Source organism: Thamnophis sirtalis, unplaced genomic scaffold, assembly GCF_051295495.1.
Source record: "Thamnophis sirtalis isolate CommonGarterSnake01/CBP01778 unplaced genomic scaffold, rThaSir2_p1.2 scaffold_3, whole genome shotgun sequence".
In the NCBI taxonomy this organism is placed as follows: domain Eukaryota; kingdom Metazoa; phylum Chordata; class Lepidosauria; order Squamata; family Natricidae; genus Thamnophis; species Thamnophis sirtalis.
Genome location: NW_028261383.1, coordinates 76,173,828 through 76,186,086, shown reverse-complemented (window position 1 = coordinate 76,186,086; position 12,259 = coordinate 76,173,828). Strand labels below are relative to the sequence as shown.

At 41.5% G+C, this 12,259-nt stretch overlaps 1 protein-coding gene across 1 annotated transcript in view; it reads right to left on the bottom strand.

Annotated features, from left to right (window-relative positions):
* Nucleotides 1-8,512, bottom strand: part of LOC106546870 (semaphorin-3D) — a 29,271-nt gene extending 20,759 nt beyond the window's left edge. Inside the window, exons 1-3 of the mRNA XM_087709221.1 lie at nucleotides 8,299-8,512; nucleotides 4,391-4,551; nucleotides 831-893 (exon numbers count right to left, since the gene is read on the bottom strand). Coding sequence (XP_087565347.1) covers nucleotides 831-893; nucleotides 4,391-4,551; nucleotides 8,299-8,434 — 360 coding nt within the window. The 5' untranslated portion in view covers nucleotides 8,435-8,512. The remainder of the gene's footprint in view (nucleotides 1-830; nucleotides 894-4,390; nucleotides 4,552-8,298) is intronic.
* Between the last annotated feature and the right edge of the window lie 3,747 nt (nucleotides 8,513-12,259).

Below are 12,259 nucleotides of genomic sequence, written 5' to 3'. Positions count from 1 at the left end.
CACTCTTCCATGGAAGAAAAAAACAAACCCATATATCTGGTCAGTTCCGAACCTAACAGATATCACCTGATTAGGTTTATTATTTGCTAAGAGAACAGCAAATGGGATGTACCTTTAGTTAGGCATCCCACTGACCTCCCAGAGCTGCTCCAGAAGATGGAGACATTGCCTAGAGTAGATTTAGAGTGCAGTCAAAGGTAAAAAAGGCAAATGCCATTTGAGCGGAAGACTTAACATTGCCTAATGTTAAATATATCTAATCATCCTACAGTAGTGTTTCTCAACTTTGGCAACTTTAAGCTGCATGGAGTTCAACTTCCAGAATTCCCCAGCCAGCATACATACAGTTTAAAGTTGCCAAGGTTGAGAAACACTGGGTTTACAGCATGTCCGTTTGAATTGTTCGCACTTCAGCACTTCAGATGCTGCCCAGATAATCCATCAACTCTCCCATGCCCAGGGGGACAACCCTTTGTGTTAACTGCCTGGCATTCTTCATTTGCACTGTGCGGCTGCAAAGCACAGGATGGATCTTACTAATGTTACACTGAAGGCCATAACACAACATAGAGTTCCATTGGTTTGGCCACTGTCTAAATTGTGTGGCAAGCAGATGATGTTGGGCTGATGCAAAAGGAGGATGAACAGATGCCTATCACACCAATCCTAAGGAATAATTAGAGTGGGGGGGAAATGTGCTACTGAAAATTGGCCTGTTGCAGCTGAATGTACTGCAGTTCTTCAGAGTTTGCAAAAGAGGGCTTTGCAGGACCAAAGACTTCAGATTGCCGATTGATAGCTCAAATCATGGGCCTGAAAACCTTCATTACCTCAGGATTCTTCCCAGCAAGCTTGCAATGCTTCACCTGCTCCTTAGGAGCTGGCCAGAAAACCTGGAAATAAAAACAAAAGGAAGATAATAAATATATGTTTATTAAACAAATGAATAAACATACCCCCCCAATGCAAATAATACTATCAGAGTTATTTTGTTCCAGTGCAAAGCGCTTTAGAAGAGGATTTTCTTCTTCTTCAGGATTCCCTCTGTATATGCCATTTTGAACCATGTCTAGTGGGGCAGTACAAATGCTTAAGAAATGGATGCTCTACAGGGTGTGAAAGCATCTACCAAGCTCCTTGTTTTGAATAGCTAATGCATTCAAGAAGCTCACGCAGTTGCTTCAAAAGTTAGTTCCAGGCAGGGGTGGGTTTCAACCGGTTCGCGGCGGTCCCCGCGATCCGGTTGGTCGCCGAACCCGGAAGTAAGTAACTTCCGGGAACGGCGAAGGCCCCCCCCCGCGCGCCCGCGCCCGCTCCTTACCTGGTTTTGCCGAATTCTGCGCTTCCACGCATGCGCAGGACGCATACAGCGCCTGCGCGATCCTCCAGGAGCAGCTGGAGCATCGCACAGATGCTAGTACGCATGCGCGCGGCACGCGCGTGCACACACGTGCTGCGCACATGCGCAAGGATGCCGCCAGCCTCGTTCCAACCAAACCGGTTGGAACGGGGCGAGAAACCCACCCCTGGTTCCAGGGGTTGCTGCATAAATGTAGGACAGCTACTTCGTTCCCGTGTACCATGAGGCAACTTTTTGGATTGCTTGGCACAATCTTCAGTCTAACTCTAAAGCTAATTTGGACTATGCTGGAAGTGGGATGAGATTGGCCCAATACTTTATCTGTGACCTAGTTTGGAGAACAGCCAATACCGTATTTATTCATATATTCACTAGGTATAATGGAGCGACAGGAGAGATAAGGAAAGAAAAAAGTCAAACCAAAACTTATGTAGGGCACATGGTTTCCATTTTTGTTTAAACAAAAGGTTCCCCGTGTTTTTATTTTTCCTCTCATGTAAATAAAGGATTAATCTTCACCTAATAACTCTAATTGGGACTGGCAATTTTACAGTATTGTTAAGTGAAATGTCATGTGACTGCTCCACTTAGTTCTTGCACTCCCAATTGCTTTCATGGGGGAAATCCCACATGATGGTTGGGTGAATCCCAGCCATTCTTGGAAGAAGGCAATGGATTGCTTTAACTCCCCCAACCCACTTATCTCCCCCTTCTCTGCCCTTTTGATTTCCCGTCCATCCACCGGCACCACCTGCCCTCACCGTCCAGCCCTGCCCACTGCCACAGATCTTCCACACCATGTGTCACAACAGGCCTGGGCCTTCTTTCGTGCTAGTTCAGCTGAGGCCTTCATTTGGGTCAGCCTTTTTTCATGCGCTAGCCAGGTTCCTTTTTTTTTTGCACTGGCCTTTTGTGTGCTGACCGGGCCCCTCTTTTGCAAAAAAACAAAAAGAGGTTACGACTGGCATGCAAAAGAAGGACCCGGTTGTCATGCCAAAGGAGGACCCAGCCAGCATGCAAAAGGAGGCTCTGGCAGGTACACAAAGGACGTTCTGGCAGGCATGCAAAAAAGAAAAAAGAAAGGACCTGGCCAGTACACAAAAGAAGGATTTCTTCAGTGGTGGCGTGAGGCATACTGTATGGCACCCACCCACTCATAGTTCTCACCCAACAGCCTGTGGACATTTTTGCAACATTTCCCCCTGAGTGGCCAGGATGCTGAGCCAGAGGTGAGCCAAGTGAAGAGGATAATGAAGGTCAGCACAGGGGGCGAGGGGCAATTATAAATGTAGGCAGGCCCAAATGTTGGGCATTGCAACTATTAGAATTTTGCGGGTCATTCTTAAATCCCTTCATCCGGCACTATTGTAACTTTGAATGGTTGTGGAATGAATGGACATTCAGTGAGGACTAGAGAAATTCAGAAAGTCATTTAAAAAAAAATCTTTCTTGCATCTTCCTCTCAGAAAAACCTAAGTTCTGCCTGCCCTGCCTTTGGAATACCAAACACCTTTACTGGAAATTCTATTTCCTCCTTAATTGTTCTCTCTTTTCCTTTTTTTCATAATTCTTAGGGACACAAGTTAAAATGGGGAAAAACATGATGCAGAATAATCTGAGGTAATTCCTACTTCTTGTATTCGCCATTTCATAAATGGCTGAGAACTGAGATGTTTGCGAGGACCTTTGATTGATTGATTGATTGATTTGGCTTGTATGCCGCCCTATTCCCGGAAGACTCAGGGCGGCTAACAATCAGAAGGGGAGGAAGGTACAAAAATAAAAATAGAAAACAGAAATTTAAAATACAACAGTCATAACCTCGGAGGGGGCTGGATAGTTTAACAGCCCCAGGTCTGCTGGAACAGCCAGGTCTTAGTTGCTTTGCGGAAGGCTGGAAGGGTGGTAAGGGTCCGGATCTCAACGGGGAGATCGTTTCAGAGAGCCGGAGCAGCCACAGAGAAGCCCCCCCCCCGAGGGGTCGACAGTTGACATTGGCTAGCAGATGGTATTCGGAGGAGGCCTAATCTGTGGAATCTAATTGGTTGTAGGGAGGTAATTGGCAGGAGGCAACGAATTGAGCTGACGAGGGCGTGAGTGACTATCCGAAGGGCCTCCCGGTCCAGATAGGGTCGCAAAGGCCCCCCTGGTCACAGCCGACAGATGATGTTCTAGAGTCAGCTGCGGATCCAGGAGGACTCCCAAATTGCAAACCCTGTCTGAGGGGCGTATAATTTCACCCCCCAGGCTGAGAGATGGAATAGCTGGATCATCTTTGGGAGGGAGCATCAATAGCCACTCAGTCTTATCGGGATTGAGCACAGCCCTTTTTTCTACTTCATTCTCCTTATCCATCTCACAGCGTTCAACCCAGTGGTGGGTTTCAAATTTTTTTAGAACCTCTTCTATAGGTGTGACCTGCTTTGTGGGAGTGGCTTGCTGGCCATACGACTGGGTAGGAGTGGCTTGCCAGCCATATGACTGGGTGGGTGTGGCCAACTTATAAAAACTCACTTAAATGTCATGAAACTCACTTAACAACGCTCTTGCTTAGCAACCAAAATGTTGGCTCAGGAACTCTGGCATTTGAAGCACGCAAGTCTTAAAGCTGTCAGGTTACAAGACCCTTGCACCCCTAACCCTTTAGGAAAAAAACCCCAGGGGTGTTCAAACTTGACAGCTTTAAGACTTGTGGACTTCAACTCCCAGAATTCCTCATCTTGCTCTTCATCTTGATGATGTGCAGACAGGCGGTGGGGAGACAGCTGGACAGTTCTAAATGGCACTGTAGATTTGTGGAACCTCTTCTATAGAAGAGGTTAGAGCTGGCAGGAACCCACCCCTAATTCAACCTCAAGGATCACATTAGCTGTCCTTTAGTATTTAAGGAGCAAAGCCGAGCCGAGCCGAGCCGAGCCGAGCCAAGACAAGACAAGACAAGACAAGCCAAGACAAGACAAGACAAGACAAGACAAGACAAGCCATGGCCAAACAGCAAACTTTCCTATTTTGTTTTTGTTTTTTGTTTACCTCCTGAGGCTCCCTGTGAGGACTGTCAAGGTGCAGAAGAATTACACGGTCCTTTGCTCCCACCATCAGCCAAGCCCTCTTCTCATCCAGGAGGAGGGACTGGAATGCAAGGTCAGCCTCTGAGTTCAACAGCAGGCGGGAGCTGTTTGATCTCAGCAGGTCTAGAAGGTAGAGTGTAGACAAAGAAATGGTGATTTTTATCTTTGTAGTCCCTCAAAAGGGATAAGCATTTATCTAACTTTTCTTTATCTTTGAAAACCGGCCAAAGAGATTAATTGTAAAAATATCAACATATGGATCAATGACTCTGCTCTGATTTTTTTTTAAGCCAGCAGGCTGCTTATGCAAAGGAAAGCAAACCTTTTGGTTGCAATTTTATACCTCCGATATATTCTCATTGGATTTAGGCTGCAGTCTTATAAATATTCTGGAAGGCAGTAACATGAACTTCCTTCCAAATAGAAGCCAGTCACCCCAAGTCCAAGGAACTCTTGTGGTAATTCCTGGAATTACCAAATGGCTTCCAAGTTGACCTTTGAAGAAGACATAGAAACCTCAGCTCTGAAGTGGGGCTCCAACATCTTCGTATGCTTTGCCAGCCTTAATATGAAATGTTGTCTTCACAAAGTTTGAAGGGAGTGCTTTTTATTAGAACTTTTTGAGGTTCATCTCTTAAGATATTATCAATTCAGCCTTTTTTATTCTTTTCCATTTTGGCCAAGCTGATAAAGCAGAATTCAACATTTGAAGACATTTCATCCCACCCTCCTACTAAAGGGGAGGCTTTTTCTTCCTTTCCATAGAGAAATTTCTTAATGGCCTAGTGACATTAGCTGCCACATTATAGCCTAAATAAAGTCAGAAGTGTAATTAGGTTTCAGATACACACTGAAATCACGACTTCGGAATGGCCTGTTTTCCTTCCCACTCCTCTCCCCTGGCTCCCAATCTTTCTATCAAGAATTCAATACCAATCGCTGAAAACATGCTACTTGGTCAGGGGGTGTAGCAATTCAGGGGTCAAAGAGGAAACCAATTCATGCTTTGCTACCTGACTTACTCTCTAGCCCGTTTCTGCAGGACATTCCATGCCATCGTATTTTCAGAAAGGAGAGCAAACTTGGCATCTTTTCAAAAAAAAAAAAAAAAGCCCTTAGCTGCATCTGTTTATTTTTATTTCTACAAAGAGCATGGAGCCTACCAGGGGCCTAAAGACAATATTTAAAAATAGCGATGGAGGCTTGATTGCATGCCATTGTTGGAAAGCAACAATAGAGAGTTCTGTAAATACACTAGCATTGAGTATGACAGATTCCTGAAGTTTTTATCCCTTTAGTAGCTCGGAAAGGTGAAGACTGGCCTTGTTTCACCAGAGCGGCAACTGCAGGAAAGCTGATATTAAAAGTAACATCTTTATGAGCTGTAGTGGATAGCATAAGAACAATAAATAGGAGCCATGAGCCATTAGGGTTGACTCAGCCTTCCATCCTTCCGAGGTGGGTAAAATGAGGACCCAGATTGTTGGGGGCAATATGCTGACTCTCTGTAAACCGCTTAGAGAGGCCTGAAAGGCCTATGAAGCGGTATATAAGTCTACTGCTATTGCTATTATTGCTATTAGAGAGTAATGTTGCAAGCTCCATATGGAATTGTTAGTGGAAGTGGGTACCACTTGAGAATGCGCTTACTCATTAAAAGCTATTATTATAGACATATGAATCCAGCACTGCAGTTGATATACATCATCCTAAGTTGTATGGCAACCCAGAGTCAGCATTTGTTGTCGTGGAACAAAACTATCCTATTTACTGGCTTGTCTGAATCTTTGCAGCCCAGATTTGATGCTCTGCTAAAGGAAGCAGTTACGGAGGGGGGCATAGAGGATAGCAATAGTAGTTAGAATTATATACCACTTCATAGTGCTTTTTCAACCCTCTGTAAGTGGTCCACAGAGTCAGCATATTGCTCCAACAATCTGGGTCCTCATTTTACCAACCCTGGAAGGATGGAAGGCTGAGTCAACCTTGAGCCAGTCAGGATTGAACTGATGGCAGTTGGTAGAATTAGCCTGCAATGCTGCATTCTAACCACTTTGTCATCATGGCTCATGAACAAATACCTTGGAGATGGCTACTGCTAGGCACTCCTCATTATTATTTTTATCAGTTTGGATCCAAAGTTCGGGAAGCAAGCTTTTGAACTGTGTCAAATCCTTTCCAAGGCCATAAAGTTGGACCTTGTAACAAGAAACCAAATGGGGAAATATTCCTAGCCCATCTCTGCTGTTTAGGAGAAAGAAAGAGCATCCTCTGCTCAGCCAGCCTGCTGCTAGATGAGAATCTCTGTATCTGCATGCTACAGCTTTGGTGGTCTCCCTGATTGCCACTTGGGAAGGATTTGTTTCACTGCCCCGGTGTGCTATTGTTCTTGGCCTCCTTCTCTCAAGCACATCTTTCCTTTGCAGCCCTTGCCTTGGGTTGTCTCATTTCCTCTTGGCAGGCCCATCTGTTTCTTTCTCTCTCCCCTTCCTCTTCTGCTCCAGGACAGAGGGCGTCACTGGAAGCTTTCATAATGTAAACCCTGTCATCCTCTTCACCCTTGAACTTGGCTTGATATCTCTGAGTCACACCTCCTGCCATTGTCTGGGCTGCCCCCGTGATCCTCCTAAGGCTGGGAACTTCCTTCAGTAAAGACCAAAAGAAAGCATCTTTAACATGATCTGCTAGACCTTAGGGCACCATGAACTGGGAGAAAGTTGCTCCTCAGCTTCGTGCTTTTCAAAGAAATCCAGATCTATTGGTTTCTTCTGTGGGCTGCCAAAATAACTCTTAGCAATATATCTCAAAGCAAATGTTTTGCAAATGTCAATGGCCTGCAACAATATCTGGGGTGTCTAGCTGAATTCCAGGTTGTTGTTCCAGGTTTGTCTATGTTGAGTTCCAGGTTGCCATCTTCCTCTCCAGTCCAAAACATGATTCAATCCTCAAGCTGCTTTCAGCTCTCCAATAATAGTTTGCTGAGTCCCATATCAGTTATTACACAGACCCAAATTATAGAGAGGACTGCCATTCAGGAGTATCATTGTTCCATCCAATTGATTGATATTTACTTTAGCAGAAGAATCAACATTCTCTTGAATTTCTCTGTTTTTAAATCAAGCCTGATCTTTTATCAATCAGTTGTACCATAATGAAGTTGTGTAACTTGGATTTATTTTAAGATAGGAGCTGGCTTGCATGTGTATCTGTATGTCAGAAAACAATCTGCATATGTAAGTATAGGTAGTCCTCAATTAACAACCACAATTAGGATTGGTAGCTCAGTCATTGTGAAGCAGTTGCTAAGTGAAACTACAACTGTGCTTATATTTTACTTTAGCTTTCATTTCCTTTATGAAGGCCTTGAATTGAGGAATTGAGGAATGATCATAAAGTTACTTTTTAATCATAACTGCAAATGTTCACTAAGTGAGGCAATCCCTAAATGAGGATTACCTGTAGCTGTTATACTAGTATTTCTTTTAGGAAGAATTTAAGATTTCCTCTCAGGGAACATAACAATACTATGGAAGAGTGGGAATTAGCAACAGTCCAATTATTTGGAAAGCACCTGGATGACATTGATAATTGGGGCATTTATGTTGTACTTACCTAGAATGGCCCACTTGGTTTGTTTGCTAGCTAGCCAACTGAAATTAGAATGTAAGGAAAAAGAGAGAATCCGCTTTCTGTGACTTTCTTTTCCGAAAGCTTCAGTTTCAGCAGAGGTCAGAAAATGAAGGTATGGATTAGCAAATACCAGAAAAAGAGAAGGAACAGCATACAAAGGTAAGACCGAGGAGAGGGGAAGCAATCTGCATTAATTAGACCACAATCCTTAGCACACAGTAAGAGTAACATGAAACATACCTTGGTATGAGAGGCGAAGGCGGGGGACCCCTTCCCTCCAGGAACAGGTGTTCTCAATTGTTAGCAGAATATGCCAAGCCACCAGGACTAGCTTGGTGATGAAGCAATAGCACATGCCAAAAGTCAATCTGACCATCCCTTCTGCAGCCAAAAACACCTAGACCAGTCAGAAAGTCTTATTCACAGAGGCATTCTCTACTCAAGGAAAGATGTCTGCTAAGTACCTGCAAGGGAAATAGAAAAGAATCCTTACAAAAGACATATCCCAAAGAAGAGCATTCAGTGGTGCCGATGCTTCTGGTCAGTCTTACTGGAACATCACTGGGTTTGCTGGCTTCTGAACTAGAATTATGCTGACAGTTAGCAAATATCTCAACTATTTTGAGCCTGAATTTCATACTTTCTTCATTAAATGAAAACTTGATTTTTTTTAAAAAATGGAGATGATCACTATATATTTCTTCTCCCTCTGTGGACCATTTTATTTCTCAAGTCCTTGCTCAACCTTGAAAAACTGCTGATCAACCGTAGCAATACAGAATTTCCTATAGAATGTACAAGGTTAGCCAAGGATCCATGTGTCTTTATTAGTCTTGCAACCCAATGCAAGTATATTCAAAAGCAAACATATCTTTAATTACGATTATGGCATTCGTACTTCTACTTAACCCACCTGGATTGATAGAGATACTAGAATTTTAGAATATTTAACTCTAATAATATCCATCCAACTAAAGGTGCTACATATGTATATTTCAAAATTGAAAAATCAACCCTGCATTAAAAATTGGGGGAAAAGATGTTATGGAAAAATGTGATGTAAGTGGGGATAATGACTTTAGACCAACTGAAGATGAATTTTTAGTATGCAGTATGCTGTGTCAAGATATATTTTATCAGATGTAGTCCAATGTCAATATTTACAGCTACAATATTTGTTAACAACATTGTTTGGCCCAGCAGTATTTTCAGCTTCTGAGGTACTTGAGCTATTAGATCCTTTAAAACAAAACAAAAAATCATATTATTTTTATAGATATTTGTAATTAATAAATCAATTAGAAATTCCTATATTGCCTAGACCATGGGAAAGTCTTAACTTCTATAACAAGAGTGTCACTCAAGTTACAATTTGCAACCAACAAAATTAATGCTTATAATAGAGCCCAATATATTTGTATAGAAAAGTACTGTCAAAAGCAGCATTTTGTTGAAGATGCAATAAGGATAATGCTTCTTTAAAACACGTCTAATACTTGCTAAATTTTTGGAAAAAGATTATATAGTTATGATTGTGTAAGAAAAACTAATTTTCAGAGGATAGTATTTGCTTGAACTACATACCTAGTACTAGAATTTGACAACATACAGCATAAATGGATTCCCTGTGCCCTTTTCCCATTTTAAACAGTTAACTATGGCCAAAGGACTTATATTGCAGCCCTGGAAAGTGTATGGCCCCATTTACTCAATGTACAGGGCGGGGCATAACCTTTTCCTAGGGGGTCACAGCAACACTTGTAATAACAACACAAATAATTCATACACCATTCGAAAGCCCATCAAAAACTGAGTTTATTGACACGATTTAATAGTCAGTATGACCACCATTAGCCCTTCGAACAGCATTCAAATGAGGTGGATAAGAACACAACAAATCTTCAAACAGTTCCGTTCGATTTTCCAGATTTTTCAACACAGTTTCCAAATTCATTCTCAAAGTTTCAACCGAATATCGATTTTGACCTTGCTCCTGAATCATCAGAGCTTCCACTTCATCCTTAATCCTTAATTATGGCCCCAATGTTCTCTGCCGGATTGAGATCTGGCGAATTTCCCGGCCAGACATCATTGCCCCAAAATTCGACATTGTTTTCCTTTAACAATTGCTGAGTCGCATTTGCATTTCCGAATCGAATTTTCCAGCCATTCTTAAAGCAAATTTAACATTTAATAGCTCATTCAATTCAGTTTTTTATGGGCTTTAAAATGAGGTGTCGCGGAAGTTGTAAACTGCTGTCGATCTTGCTGTGACCCCCTAGGAAAAGGTTATGCCCCGCCCTGTATTGAGGATCAAATTACACTTGCTACCTTTGAGCAGATTGCCTATAGAGACAGAGGTTGTATCAACAAGAATACTGAAATATGGGACTCATTTACATAAAATACAGTGGGTTCAAAATATGACAGTTATATAAATATAATAGAAATACATATGTATTCCAATAACAACATTAGGTAAGTATATGCAATATTGTAACTGTTTACTGTTAAAATAATTTATCATAAGTTTTTTTTTTGTTTTCTCCTTGTGTTTCTTTCACTTTTTGTTAAATCATGTCTTGCTATTAATTTAAGGGCAGTGAAAAATAATTTTAGCTGCCTTTTAAAAACCAACCCGGATTTACAGGGAGCATCTCTCTACAAATCTACTCCCATAGCGGCAAAATTCTTTGACATCCGTTGAAGGAGCAAGACATTTCATAGGGAAATCCTGCCTCTCATTCTGCTCAAGTAATTTCCTTCTCTCCTCTCTATTCCTCTTATTCCTTTATATAGGGTAATGAATATTAAAGCTATCTCAGCTATTAGCTATTTGCTAATTGTCAGCCTCCCAGGCTGATCAAACAGGAAACATGACTAGTTGAGCTAATTCTATTTCATTGCAAGGCTAAACTAACAGAAATTTGTTAAGACTGAAATCTTCCATCTTCCCACCTCTTTTTATAGCCTGATAAGTTAGGGTGGATCCTTTCTGAGTTTCTTTCTCTGCTTGTTATGCAGCTGCAAACTCCCCCCACCTTAATCTTATTGTTCTCTAGGCAGCATCTCTTCCCCACAGTCACCCACCCACTCTTCTTCCAAGGTCACTCCTGCATGCCATGCATCAATGTTTAAAGTTTTACCAATGTGTATGCGTGTGTGTTTTAAACAAAATGGTCATCCAAATAGAAAGGATGAGGTTTGTTTTGACATTTGTCCCCTAAGTTTGTATTGGGGATGACTTCTGACTGAGAGTAAATTCTGGCTCTCAATCTGCAAGAAAAGAAGTTCAGATCTTAACACAAAAGGAGACAGGAAACAGGAAGAGCAGAGTGCTTCTGATCTTTTGCATTACTGATTGATGTTATCATCAGTTCATCATTTAATATAAACACAACACGTGAGATCGTGTTTGAAGGCAAGCTGTTAGGACAGAGGATAGTTCTTAATAAAATATGCCAATTAGCTTTTCCATATTATTCATACAGTAGCTTTCTCCAGGACCCAAGAATGAGTGGAATAGCACCATCAAACCTGGCATGATTTTCAGTACTTATGTGATATTCAGAAATGAAAAGGAAAATAAAATTCTTAGAAAGTTATCTTTTTTTATGGATTTGAAAAACCAAACACTTACAGCAGAGGTGGGTTGCTACTGGTTCAGCCCGGATCGGGCAAACCGGTAGTAAAATGAATTGCAACCCACCACTGACTGACAGATATCAATAATCAAAATATTACATGATTGAAAAACAAATGAACAGAGAATTAGTAAGAAATATTATCAATTATCCTGTCACTTTTCTTTCTTTCTTTCTTTCTTTCTTTCTTTCTTTCTTTCTTTCTTTCTTTCTTTCTTTCTTTCTTTCTTTCTTTCTTTCTTTCTTCCTTTCTATCTCCAACATCCTTGCTCATAGAACTGAAAATACTAGAAACTATTCATGAATTTAGGAATTTAAAAGTAAACGAAAACTAATCTGTCTGATTTAGAAAGTATTGTAATGACACATCTGACCATGGCATTAGAACAACATTCTGTAATAATAGCTTTGCCATAAAAGCTATTTCAGCAAATGCTGAAAATACCGGAGTATAAGATGCACTGGAATATAAGACGCACCAAAATTTTGAAGAGGCAAATTAAAAAAAAAGTTTTTGCACTCTGCAGACCTCCCAAAAATGGCCCGTTTTTTGTGAA